Here is a 15478-nt window from a genome sequence, read left to right on the forward strand (position 1 = left end):
GATAGATCTTGTTTGACTGCACTGAAACTAGAGAAAATTTACCAAGAACCATGAGTATCCATTAGGTTCTGATGTTTGTTTTTGTTGTAAATCTGTCTGGCAGGCTTCAATCTTATTAAATTTTAAACTTATATTTGTACTTTAGTACACTATTAGAATACACAGGTTTATTAAGCATATTTTGAATATTTATTTTTTTCTTCAGGAATCTATGAAGAACACATTGATTGTTGATCGGCATACTGAAGTAACACTGTATGAGCGACGATGTCGTCTCCAGAAAGAGGCAGCAGAGTTAACCTCCTACATCAAACAGAACCAGGACATCACACACACACTTGTAAATATATGTCAAAGGTGAGGTCTCATTCTAATATACTATATAAGTATGGCTAAAATTAGAAACATGGCAAAGGTGAGGTCTCATTCTAATATACTAGTATGGCTAAAATTAGAAAAATGGCAAAAGATGTTAATGATGAAATCCTCTTTATTGTACATGTATATGAATTTCATAGTAAAAAGCTTGATTTATTTTCATTTGTTTATATTGTTTGAACTATAATTACCATATTTCAAAGATGAAATTAAATTTAAAAATAGCTACCAGTAATTTTTCCTAGCATAGATTTTGTCAATTTTGTCATCATTTTTAGCTCACCTTGTCCGAAGGGAAGGTTCCTGGGAAGGAGCCCCACAAAATTTGCAAAAAGAAATGATCTTGACCCATATTCAAGGTCATGGGGGCAATTTTTTAAAATTAAAAAAAATATTCAAATGACTTCATCTGGTTAACAAAAAACAAAAAAATATATAATGATGATATTTGGCTGGTAGCTAGGTTACATGAATGGAGCTCTGCAAAGTTTGTGAAAAGAAATTACCTTGACCAATATTCAAGGTCATGGGAGTCAAACCTGTTTAAAAAATTGAAATGACTTTTTCTCACAAACAAAAAGCCCTAGAATCATGAGAGCTGGCAGGTGGGTTCCTGGAATAGAGCTTCACAAATTTGCATAAAGAATGACCTTAAACTGTATTCAAGGTCACAGAGGTCGAAATTTATTAAAACATTCAAACAAATTCTTCTCAAAACCAAACTGTCTATTATCATGATATTTGAGGTTTCTGGGATGGAGCCCCACAAAATTTGTGTACAGAAATGATGCAGGCCAATTGGGCCTCTTGTTTTGAGAAATGAAAAAATTGCGATTTGAAAGAAAGATTCTGTTTCGTTTTGTATTTAAGGTGAATTGTAATCTAAATATACAATGTAGGTCTGCGTTCAATCTGTACTAAGGGTATGATAAAATGATTGGCATACTGATAAATTGGTACAATGTTTTCATTGTGAATATCCCTAAAATGAGATTTGCAACAGAGTATTTACATCAATAGTAATTACTCTGGTTGACATGACCACAAGAGGTCAAACTTCAGAACAAAAGGTGACAGATTTTTGTCAATTAATAGTGACAGTTTCGAAATGACCAGTCTGACCAGCGGCCAGATGGAAAACAATCTTGTGAAACACAGCCTTAAGTGATAATAGTTTGGCCATTATAGGAGCTTGATTGCCCCACTGGTCAGTGGTCATCAGAATGAAACAATTCCCATAATCCGGCCCATCCAGCCTGATCCTGAACCTTGCTGGTCATTTTAGCGGCAGAACCATTTGCCTCCATCAGATGCTTACGGTGGTATTTATGTAAATGTAATTACTGCCTTTGTCTGATTCTGACATATTCCGGGCCTGTAACACGGTACTGGGTCATCTCGTGTTAGACAAGTTAAGCTACTAGGATACCAAATAGTGTTACAGTTAAACTCGGTGTCATATGTATGATAATATTTCGCCAAGACTTTTTATATGAATGAATAGAAATCTCTTAACTGGATAAATTGTAGCGTATAGCATTGTCATCATGTCATACATATTCTATTGGTCGAAGTTGCCTGAGATGGTGTAATTATGTCAATGTGGCATAGAATTACCTATATATAATGCGGCCATTTTCGTTTATTTTGCTCCAAACGATGTATTAGTTCCTTCCAGACATATGCCTCGACATAGAATCTTCAAGGCCTGTATTTAAATATCTGCAGGTGTCTCAAGATTTTATGCCTGAAATGTTACATTTGAAAAAATTAATGAACCAGTTTGTCCGCATAAATAAACAAGCCCCAGGCTCGCTCAAAGCATCTCTGAGATTGTGTTTATATTCAAGAAAATTTTTTACACTTTAGGTTAATTTTTGGATGTACCGAACCTAAAGTAAAAATATAATAAAGGTCACAGGGTGAAACTTGGTAATTATGCTCAAATGAACTAAAAGAAGAACTAAAAAGACAAAAATCAGGATATTTGACCTGTAGCTTGACAGTATCATATTATCACAAAGTATGTGGTCTAGTAGATAACCTTGACATTTATTGAAGGTCACAGGGGAGCTCAGTCAAATTTGTCAAAATCATAAATAACTTCCGATGACAAACTCTTATACCTGAAGTCAAGATATTTTTCCTTTTTCTTGCTCCCAGGGAGTGCTATGTTTGAAATTTAAAAAAAAAACAAAACAACATGACCTGAATAAACTTAAAATCTAGAAATTGAAGAATTGAGGATATTAAGTCTGTTAAGGTTGTTTTTACATAGAAAGTATGAAGGTTTAATTCTTTTTTTGTGTGTGATAGATTTCTCTCCTGGATTAGGTTGTCTTTATATACGGACTGTACAAAAAATCTTTTGGTAGCTAGATTTCTTCCCTAAATCCATCTTCAATCAAGGTCACAATATGAGATATTTTTACGAATATCATTGAATAATGAATAATTGATACAGGCCCATTGGGCCTCCCTACTACAATAATGAGATCCAGAGCAGCAACTTGAAATGCATGAAAATAATTAGATAGATTTATATTCAAGTGTGATATATATTAGATCTCTAAAAATAGAGGGCATATTCTGTTCAACATTGATTCTGAAATATTACACATCTTTCGGTTTTGTGGTGAAAAAACTGCCAGCTATCTAAATACTGCAGTCTCAAGGGGTATTGCAGACGGATTTAATTGTAGTATCTTGAGATTGTGTTATGTGATGCCAAGGCATTTATTGTTATTTACAAGAACTGTGTGCTGAGAAATATAGATTTGTTGGTCATGGTTTTGTGTATATGGAAGGGTGGGCTACCAGAAAATGTCAGTAGGGGAATATCACATGCTATAAACAAGCCATCCCCACAAAGCTGGAGCAAAGGAGACCAAACGTTCTTGCTGACCCACAACAAGGTATTACATAAGTAAGGAGATAAGTATTATCGGTTTGTCAGAAATCCAATGTTTATATATATGTAATACATTGGCTCAGACAATGGTAGAAATAAGGAATGATTCAAAAGTTAACAGAGTTCAACTATAATACTTTTCAAGAATAACCCAATTGTGAGAGGTCAGAGTTTGATTGAGGTCAAAGGTAATGCAAACGTAAGTCAAGGTCACACAGTCAAAGACTGAAAGGGAAGAATTATAATCGGTAAAAGATGTCAAGAGTAACACAAAGTTAGGATAGAGGTGAAATATATTGCAAAATTAGAGCTGTATTGTAAAAGTCAATAAGTGGAGATGTAAGGTCAAGGGTCACACAAGGATTAAACTCAAATGAAAAAATGAAAGAAAGAGATCATTGCATGCTAGCTGTCAAGAATAATGCAAAATACATTGACTTCCGCAAAGGTATAGAGCATTATGCATAGAACAAAATTGCCAGAGTTGTAATAGATCTAAAATCCCCCCCCCCCCCCCCCCCCCAAAAAAAAAACTATTTCTATTTAGAAAATCATATCATATAGTTAAACTATGACTGTATAATGACCTTGACCAGCCTCTTTCTACACTGAAGGTTACAGAGGTGGGAAATCATTGACACTTCTTCTGATTGTTGGAGAATTGTGCCTGTTTTATTTATTGAATCTCCAAGTCAACTCTACCATGTAATAGTCTGGTGTATAGTGGTAAGGTTACAGGAAACCTTTGTTTGCCAGAGTCTGCTAGGTCACTATAGACCTTCAATACATCAGTACTAACCGGGGAAAAAAAAAACACGGACAAGGGATGAACAATGAGGGAGAAGAAATATATAGTTCAGCCCACTAGTAATTGAAAGTATGGTAGTTTTCATCAGGCGCAGCACCTGTTTCTGTCTGTGAGTGTATCATAAATCTACTAGGATCCTGAAAACATGCCAGAAACTGGAAGACATTTCAACAATCAGACAAAAGATAGCTTTGTTCTAAACAAAAGTCTTCCAAGGTCAATCTCTGATTACAAGTTTCCAAACTCAGCATCGGATAACATTGAGAAATTCTAATCTAATGTCATTTTGCTTCACTTTGGGATACAATTTTACTTCACTTTGGGATACAATTTTACTTCACTTTGGGATACACAGGAAAACGATCTTGACTACATGATATATTGTGAATGTAGCTTGTATTCTAAGTACTGATGTGATGTTATCTATTTTAAAACAATTGTGAAACAAGTTATTTTAACTTATATTAATCTCTCTTGTTGGACCGATGGACGCCCAAAGGGTCATACTGTAGGGGGTAAATTGAAAGTACCCATGCAGGGAAAACCCATGTGATCAGGCAGGTGACCCCATACCTTAATTACACCTCTGATATGGAAATCAAACCTCGGCTGCTTAGGTGTCGAAATACAAACATGTCACCACTGTGCCACCCAACCCCTTTAGAGTAGTATACAGTAAAACTCGTTTATAACGAACTCCAAGGGACCTTGAAATTTGAGTAGTTCGCTGTATAAATAAAACGACCGGGAATGAAAGTTGATAAAAAAACTCGTTATACGTGTTACAGCCTACTGTAACTAGCGAATTTGTAAGACTAGTACTGTTAAAACAAACAAGTAAACAAACAGGTAAAGTAACGTTCCTTTAATTACAGAAAAAATATGTTTTCCCTTTTTCGTAATAGAGTCCAAAATGGACTTTTGCTGAAAATATGCATCAGTCCTTAGAGTAATAACATATTGAACAGTGTGCATAGTACTAAAACATAAAAATCATCACTATCATAAATTTCATCTCCAACATTAAAGCCTTACGCTTTATCAACGGCGAAGCCCGATGATTATCTACACTGACACGACACAGTCAAAGACATATATACAACCCGACACTGATTAGTACTCATTCAATTGATTTCATTATGCCTGTAAAACGTGTACCTGCAAAAACTTACCTGTTATGTACCTGCGTATGTGGGCTTACATGTAAACACACAAATAAATCCCTTTGGGGAGCCCCGGCAAGCTGGCCGTGACCTTCGACGGCTGTGTAAACAAACCATGTACAGGTAAGTCTACGGGTGATTGGCAATTCATTATGTGAGTGCTTATTTACTAAGACAGAGAGATGAAGGGACGTACCAATTAAGAATTAGTGCGTTATGAACAAAAATTCGTTATATAAATTTCGCTGTACAAGTGGTTACATTACTAATATTATATAGTGCTACAGTCGGGGATTAATTTCTATTTCGGTATACGTGAAAATTCGTCCTAACCGAGTTCGTTGTATTCGAGTTTTACTGTAATGTTTTGTTTTTGTTCATCTCTCAGGATTTTTCATTCAATAATTTGTAACATATACATATATCATGCAAATTTTCTTCACTTGTCACATACTCTTTGTTTGTTTGCTGTGTTTATCACCCGATGAACTGCCAGGGTCATTTTGAGATGGTGTATGTTGATATCTCCTTGTAGTAGTTGGTGACTACCTCTCTGAAAAACGTACAGGAGGCCTGTCACATGCCATCCATAGCAATTAAGTGAAGTGTTTTACCCAACGACACAACCATGACAGCACAGGCCAACTTTCTCAGCTTTCTGAGAAACAAACCTTACATAGGTAGGGAGTGTCGAACCACACACCTCAGATCTTCACCAGTCTGGGTTAGGTGGGCGGGGCTCAAACCAACTGAGCTAATATCGCACCCCTTTAGTCAGATATGGACACTTCCATTCACTTAGCATACATCAACATCTAGCATATATTTTTCATTAGTTACATTTTCATTATATGGAGATAAATGAATAAAGACTTCATACAATTGTATGAATATTGTTTAATGTAATAATATTTTAGTTTTATAGTTTTAGTTTATTAAGATAATAGAAAATAACTATGTTATGGATTTTATTCATGCTGTTGTATTTCATCATTAAGGCAAATAAAACATAAAAAGATCAAATGTTGATATATTTCTCTAAGCAAGCAATAGAAAATAAAGTACTTATGTGAGTAATATCTAACAATTTAAATATTCAATTGAGCAAAATCTGAGTAGCATCCATTAAAACAGAAATTCAGAGGTCAGAGGTCATTCATTGCTAAAAGTGAATAATATAAAGGTAAGAGTTCAGAGGTCATTTATTGTTAAAGGTAAATAATACAAAGGTGAGAGTTCAGAGGTCATTCATCAAACAAGGTGAATAACACAAAGGTAAGAGGTCAAGGGTCCATTTATTGATAAAGATAAATGACAAAGTTGAGAGGTCATGGGTCATTCAGGTTTCCAGTCCCCTTTTTACAACAGTTGCCTTTTTATAACATCACCTTGTAGGTTTCAATTTCTCTGGGTACATTTAAATCCTAAAGTCAACATCTTGTATACCTATATACACTTACTGTCTGACATGTTGAGGTACAGTGCATTGTGACTCAGCCATGTTGGCAGGCTAAGGCAATTAATCCATCAAATGTTTATTTTCTATCAAGTTTCTGTGCCAACATTTGCTGGGTATAATAGTTTCTAATTTTAGTTTACTGATTGATGCTTTGATCTCCAAGTACTTCATAATAGATGAAAATACTTTCTCAAGGTCACAATAAGATTTATTGTACAGTTCAATGTCATGCACAGTTGAAAGATTTGTTCAGCTTAAGGTAACAGTCAATTAACTGTTGCAGTTCAGGGTTAAAATTAAACAAACTGTACAATTCAATGTCACAGTCAAATATAGTACACAGTTCAAGGTCACATTCAATTACCATGACACCTGTAGCTGTAACTTAGTACTTCCTAACAGTATGATTGTACAGCTCAATTCCCTGGCTCAGCACAGTGATTTTCCTTGCTTTGTAATTGTTTATGTATAGTCAAACAAGTACGATGTATTTTTATGCCGTCCCATCCTCCCCTCCACTCCCTCCTCCCTCCCCTCCCCTTGCAATGTAACTAGCTAATCTCAGGAACTGCTGATGCGAACTCTTATTTGTTTGTTTGCTGGGTTTATCGCCCCATGGACAGCCAGTGTCATTTTAATTTGGGTCTCCTTGTAGTAGTTGGTGACTACCTCACTGAACAATATGCAGGAAACATGTTGCATGCCATACAGATTAATAAGGGTAAAATTTCCTGCCCAAGGAAACAATCCCGACAGCATAGGCAGGTCTGTTTCTCAGCTTCCTGAGAAACAAACGGACATGGTTAGGGAGCGTTAAACCGGACACCTCAGACCTTCACCCGAGATTACGTGGCCGGCGCTCTAACATACTGATCTTTCGTGGCCTGGCAAACTCTTGTACAGTGCAGGCCGTAGGAATGAACACAAAGTCACCATGTGCCGGTGTTTGATTTTCTATTCAAGGGGTCAATCACCGCGACTGATCACCCTAAATCCCTATCAGGGATCATGAACACGGCGTCATCGCGATCCCCGGTGGTAATGTGTTCATCAAAATCCGCGGTGATCGTTTCTCCGTGAAACATCAAAGCAATTTGTCCGCCGCGAATCCTGATGATGCAGCCCCGGAGGGCCACGATTACATTCAGCCCTCGGTTTTACCTGTGGTGGTGTGGCTCTCAGTTGACCATTATCGACCCTTATTGTTGTACGTGTACCGATTTTTTTACCGCTAGCAGTCGAGACGATTGGTAGATTTTGTGACTTACATGCAAGTGTCCTATCCCTAATGTAAGACTCGAATTCGAAGTGATACGGTTCTCCGTGACGATCATGGGTATAACTAAATAAAAAAAACATCTGGATACCGTATAGTGAGTCTACGAAATTCCCTTAACGTCTCAATTGCTGCTGTTGATAAATGATGTGGTTTAAATGATCTGCAATTCAATACTTGTATATAAATATAGGCCTATGCATTTAGTCACTACTGATTTAGCTGACCTGTTTATAGATGGCGCTTTGTGCATGACCTCAGATGCCATGACCTCGGAGAGGCCACATAAGGGGCTCGTTATTTAGTGAAAGATCTCGTACTTATTTTTACGTGATCTAGCAAAGTCCTTAATTGCATAATTTAGTCATCACACATATCTGAAGTATATAGCTAGTAAGATGTCTGTTTGAGAAATTGATCCATATACGTGTACGACCTGTGACGGATGAGACGACGATAAACATTGATAAGATCATTATTTGTCCTCGCGGGGACATAATGTATGTTTTTTGTTTCGTAATTGTTTGAAGAAAACCCAATTTTATCCTGAATACTATAGCTTATAATTATTTCGTCTGACTTTTTGTAGCGGGTTTCATACATAGACTGTATAATTATTTAAACATTTCGTAGTTTAAATACACGACTTTAAAGACGTTGTGTGTTTTCTTACTATCATTATTATCAGGGACGATTCCGGGGTGGCTAATAGCATAGACATACACTTGGGCGCATTCAAATTACCGGTAGATATATAAATCCATGCTCATATTTTCCAAACTATATATACAGTAGTTAATCAACTTCATTATTTCATTAACAGCCAAATTGTCACAGCAAAATCATTATGCGAGGTCTCTTTTTTTTTCGATTACATGCATGATTGGAATCTATGTGTGTATACTATAAATGTTGTGTATATTGTTAAATGGAAATTGTCAAATAGATATTGTTTGAAATACATAGAATACAGAATTATGTGTATGTATAGTCCGATGTGCTCTCTTTATTGTGAGAAAACAATACATTGGTGTATGTAATAAAGAAATCTATAAAATACATTTTAACATATTTCAATTAATTATAAGCATAACATGGGAATCTTTCCCGTCCCTTTTATTTTGGAAGCAAAACAAAATAACGTACTAACAATACAGACGTCACCATTACGATCAAGACCTAACGTCCAAACAATGTGAACTATTTCGTCCTTTCTCTATCTATAGACCAGTCTATTTTACGTCCAACGAAGCCTGATGATAGATCATGTAAAAAAAAAAAAAAAAAAAAAATTGAAATTTCCATTGAACTGGTAGGTAACAAAGGCGTTCCAGAAGAAAATATTTACCTTCTGTGAAGAGAATGTCGGAGATGAGTATATAATAGATATATTATATCATTATCGTGGTTTTGTTTTACGGCAATCATTGAAAATTCGCTAGGAAATAATATATTCCAAATCATTACCGTTTAAAACCAAATGAAATCAAACTGAATGATCTATTAAACGGTCATACTTATAAATGAGTTATAAATGGTGTATCATTATTTTCTAGAAAAAAAATCTCTATATCGCGTAATATAATCATAATTGAAGTTAGTGAAAGCGATATAGATTAATTCTCTATACACAGAACAATTACATGCCGTGTAATTACCGTTATAGAAATGTTTTCACCAACTGTTAACACCTGTCAATCACATATTTTAATTACAATAGAGAGTATACCTGTTTCGCAATGACCCCATCGGACCCCTATGGTTTTTTTTACCTGAGGGGAGTATATGTTGTTATCCAGAAGGATTTTAGGCTGTAGTTGGTCGATGTCTACTACCTGTATCTCACATCTTACTGTAGGATTTGTTTTGAAATAAATAAATGAAATTACACGTTTTAAATCGCAACAATTAGTGTTCGTGTATTATCTCAATAATTAATAACAAATACACGGGATAACAGCTACCGTAATTATTTAAGTAAATATAAACTAAATATTGTGAAATTATACCCTTATGTTTTGGGCGACACTCTCATAAATCCTAGCGTAAGACTTTTTTACAGCCAATTAATTAGACAATAGATTGCTGGGATACCTGCATCGAATGGGGTGGACAGTTTACCTGATGACACACCATAATCAGGCACAGCCTACTATAGCTCCGCCCACATACTCTCAGATTTGTTGCCACAGGTGTGATTGACATGTCTAGATGATTTTACAAAGGACATCGTCGAAGTTTTAATCGTTTGCTGATGTCACTGCACGTTAATGAAATTAATGTAAAGGCTATAAGCAGACATATAGATTCGCTTGTTATCGTACATTGATTGATATATTTAATCAGAAGACAGTTACCTGTACAATAGCAAACTCGTAGCTATAGAGACTCGGCAAAAATCAGACACCGCAGATCGTTAGTACCGACCGCAGTGTAATTTAATTAGGGTGCATGTGATTATTTATTTATTACCATATGTCGTTCAATTAACGCATTAAAATCACAGACACATTGTTGACTTGAACATTACAATAAGCAGACATCTGTCTCCGGCCGTATCTTCATCTGTGTACCATTGTCGTGGTCATTTATTTGCTACATAAAATACTGTGTTATCGGACATAAACATAATATGTCGTTACTAAAACCAAAGACATATATATGTCTCTGCTAAAACATATATATCATGTGGCATAAAACTTACTTGTTGCTAGCCACATCGTCATTCACAATATAAAAGTGGTACGGATTCAGATATTTTCATTTACATTTATAACGTACCCGCATGTGAGCCCACAGGCGGTTGCATAGAAAATATTACTTTCATTTTTTTTTATGACAGTGGTTATGTGTAATCTGTTAGCGCCTGTGGTAGGACTGTGATCTAAAGTTTTCTGGCTGCAGTTCAAAGGAACCTTGCAACTTACCTGTGATAAAAATCACGACTTACCTGGCAGTGATCGGATGACATGCTGACAAACGGTGATGAGTACACAACTAAATTCACACATGTTCCTAATGATTTGATAGTTGTGTAATTGTCTGTAGCTAATTTCAGGTATCAAACGTCATTTTTTTCAGCGGTATTATCAAGCACTAGCAGGAAAATCAAAACCGAGAGTAATATGCATAGAAAAAATATTGGGAGAAAGATCATATGGTGGGTTAATTTATGTACAGTAAAACTCGGATAAGTCGAAGTCGACGGGACCGAGCAAAATATTCGACTTATCCGATGGTTCGACTTAACCGTGTCCGTTTGTATACGGAGACAAAACACCCGACTATCATCGTTTGTGTGCATGCAGAACTGGTGCTTGATAACATAGTCGAAAATAAGCAATAAATAATAACAAAGAAATTAATTAATTGTACATGATAACACTTATTCCTTTATCTAATAAACAATATTGTGCATAGTTACAGATCAAAACAAAGTTCGTGCGTAAAATCATCTTTGACATAGATACGCGATTTACACACGGGAGTCGTACAATGACAGCATGTACATGTCTGTGATATTTAAATAAGACACACTAAAAAAATCCTCATCCTTGCACATGTTTCACTTTGTATCCCTAAATGATCGTTTCTTTAAATATCGTTATTAATAATACCGAAGACGAGTTTAAGTTCTGTATACTAAGGCTTTCGGCTCAACTGTAGGCATATGAATATTCGAGGTACGGACAAAAGCCCCCCCCCCCCCCCCCCCCCCCCCCCCCCCCCCCCCCCCCCCCCCCCATACACACACACACACACACACACACACACATACATGTATACACTGCCAAGTGAATGCACGTGACTGGATACCGGCAACTGGGTGCCCCTATTTCCAGATAGCCTAGAGAGATAACATTTTACAAACATATCCTAATTGACATCGCGAATGCTGCTAGCTACTTCGTTTTTTGATTATACAAATATTTGAAAACACGACTGGACACTGCCAACTGATGACTTCCGGTGTAAAAACCTTATACACACTGTCAACTGAATGCCGAAACCCATACACACGGGCAAGTGAATGCCGAAACACATACACACGGTCAAGTGAATGCCGAAACCCACACACACGGGCAAGTGAATGCCGAATCCCATACACACTGTCAAGTGAATGCCGAAACCCATACACACGGTCAAGTGAATGCCGAAACACATACACACGGGCAAGTGAATGCCGAATCCCATACACATGGGCAAGTGAATGCCGAAACACATACACACGGGCAAGTGAATGCCGAAACCCATACACACGGGCAAGTGAATGCCGAAACACATACACACGGTCAAGTGAATGCCGAAACCCACACACACGGGCAAGTGAATGCCGAATCCCATACACACTGTCAAGTGAATGCCGAAACCCATACACACGGTCAAGTGAATGCCGAAACACATACACACGGGCAAGTGAATGCCGAATCCCATACACACTGTCAAGTGAATGCCGAAACCCACACACACGGTCAAGTGAATGCCAAAACCCATACACATGGTCAAGTGAATGCCGAATCCCATACACACGGTGAAGTGAATGCCGAAACTCACACACACGGGCAAGTGAATGCCGAATCCCATACACACTGTCAAGTGAATGCCGAAACCCATACACACGGTCAAGTGAATGCCGAAACCCATACACACGGTCAAGTGAATGCCGAAACCCACACACACGGGCCAGTGAATGCCGAAACACATACACACGGTCAAGTGAATGCCGAAACCCATACTCACGGTCAAATGAATGCCGGAACCCATACACACGGTCAAATGAATGCCGAAACCCATACACACGGGCAAATGATGGCCGAAACCCATATACACGGTCAAGTGAATGCCGAAACCCATACACAAGGGCGACTGATGGCCGAAACCCAAACACATGGGCAAGTCATGGCCGTATCACATCTAGCGACCACTTGTATACAAGATGTAAATGTCCCGTGGTGGCTTAATATGAGATTTATATGTCCCGAGATGGCTTTATACAAGATGTATATGTCCCTCGAATGCTTAATATGAGATTTGTACATCCCGTTGTAGCTTTATACAAGATGTATATGTCCCGTGGTGGCTTTATACCAGATGTATATGTCCCGTGGTGGCTTTATACAAGATGAATATGTCCCTTGGTAGCTTTATACAAGATGTATATGTCCCGTGGTGGCTTTATACCAGATGTATATGTCTCGTAGTGGCTTTATACAAGATATCTATGTCCCGTCGTTGCTTTATACAAGATGTATATATCCCGTGGTGGCTTATACAAGGTGTATCTGGCTTGTGATTGCTTAATATGAGATGTAGATGTCCCGGGATGGCTTGGTCCAAGATATATAAATGCCCTGTAGTGGCTTAATATGAGATCGATATGTCCCGTGGTGGCTTTATACAAGATGTATATGTGTCATGGTGGCTTAATATAAGATGTTTATCTCCCATGGTGACTTAATATAAGATGAATATGTCCCGTGGTGGCTTTATACAAGATGCATATGTCCCATGGTGGCTTAATTTAAGATGTATATGTCCCTTGGTGGCTTTATACAAAATGAATATGTCCCAGTCTGGCTTAATACAGAATAAATGCATATGTCCAGTGTTTTTTTTTTTTTTTTTTTTATATAAGATGTTTACGTCCGAGGTGCCTTTATACGAGGTGTTTATGTCCCATGGTGGCATTTTACAGGATGTTAATTTCCGGTAGTGGCTTTATACAAGATGTATATGTCCCATGGTGGCTTAATATAAGATGCATCTGTCCCGTTGTTGCTTTATATTGTACAAGATGTTTATGTCCCGTGGTGGATTTGTAGAAGATGTAGATGTCCCGTTGTGGCTTTACAAAAGATATTAACGTCACGTGGTCGCTTTATATAAGATGCATTTGTCCCGTGCGCGCTTTATACAAAATGTATATGGCCCGCGGTTGCTTTATATGATTTCTATATGTCCTGTGATGGCTTTATACAAGATGTATATTTCACGTGTTGGCTTTTTATCAGATGTATATGTCCTGTGGTGGCTTTATACAAGATGTATACGTCATGCGGTGGTTTTGAACAAGACGTATATGTCCCCTTGTGACTTTATATCAGATTTATATGTCCCGTGGTTGTTTTATACAAGATGTATATGTCTTGTGGTGGCTTAATATAAGATGTATATGGCCCGTGGTGGCTTTATACAAGATGTTTATGTCTTGTGGTTGCTTTATACAAGATGTATATGGCCCGTTGTGGCTTTATACAATATGTATATGTCCCGTAGTGGCTTTATACAAGATGTATATGTCCCATGGTGGCTTTATACAAGATATATATGTCCCATGGTGGCTTTATACAAGATGTATATGTTTCGTGTTGGCCTTGTACAAGAGGTATATGTCCCGTGGGTGCTTTATACAATGCAAGATGTATATGTCTCCTGGTGGCTTTATAATAGATGTATATGTCACGTGGTGGCTTTATATCAGACGGATATGCCCCGTGGTGGCTTCATGCTAGATGTATATATCCCGTGGTTGCTTAATATGAGATGTATATAATATACGTCCTGTGTTTGCTTTATACAAGATGTATATATCCCCTGGTTGCTTTATATAAGATGCATATGTCACGTGGTGGTTTTATATCAGACGCATATGTCCCGTTGTGGCTTTATATCAGACGCATATGTCCTGTGGTGGCCTTATAAAAGATGTATTTGGCCCTTGGTTGCTTTATATAACATGTATGAGGCCCGTGGTGACTTAATACACGATGTATATGTCCCATGGTGGCTTTATGCAAGATATTTACGTCACGTGGTGGCTTTATAAAAGATGTAAACGTCCCGTGGTGGCTTTATACAAGATGTATATAGCCCGTGGTGGCGTTATACAAGAGGTATATGTCCCGTGATGGCTTTATATATAAGATGTATATGTCAAGCGGCGACGTTATAAAAGATGTATACGTCCCTTGGTGGCTAAATACAAGATGTATACATCCCGTGGTGGCTTTATACAAGATGTATATGTCCCGCGGTTGTTTGATACATGTACAAGATATATATGTCGCGTGGTGGCTTCATATGAGATGTGAACGTACCGTCGTAGCTTTATATCTGATGTATATGTCCCGTGGTGGCTTGTTCCAAGATATAAATGTCCCGTAGTGGCTTAATATGAGATTGATATGTCCCGTGTTGGCTTTATACAAGATGTATATGTTCTGTGTTGGCTTTATATAAGACTTAAATGTCCCGTGGTGGCATTATACAAGATGTATGTGGCCCGTGGTGGCTTTTTACAAGAGGTATATGTCCCATGGTGGCTTTATACAAGATGTATATGGCCCGTGGTGGCTTTTTACAAGAGGTATATGTCCCATGGTGGCTTTATACAAGATGTATGTGGCCCGTGGTGGCTTTTTACAAGAGGTATATGTCCCATGGTGGCTTGATACAAGATGTATATGGCCCGCGGATGCCTAAT

General features: G+C 37.5%; 1 protein-coding gene across 2 annotated transcripts in view; it reads left to right on the forward strand.

The window, feature by feature from the left end:
- Positions 1-15478, forward strand: part of LOC117336254 — a 237161-nt gene that overhangs the window by 86292 nt on the left and 135391 nt on the right. For both annotated transcript variants that reach the window (XM_033896729.1, XM_033896728.1), the window contains exon 9: positions 206-357. In XM_033896729.1, the coding sequence (XP_033752620.1) occupies positions 206-357 (152 nt within the window). The remainder of the gene's footprint in view (positions 1-205; positions 358-15478) is intronic.

Source organism: Pecten maximus, chromosome 10 (genome assembly GCF_902652985.1).
Source record: "Pecten maximus chromosome 10, xPecMax1.1, whole genome shotgun sequence".
Classification (NCBI taxonomy): domain Eukaryota; kingdom Metazoa; phylum Mollusca; class Bivalvia; order Pectinida; family Pectinidae; genus Pecten; species Pecten maximus.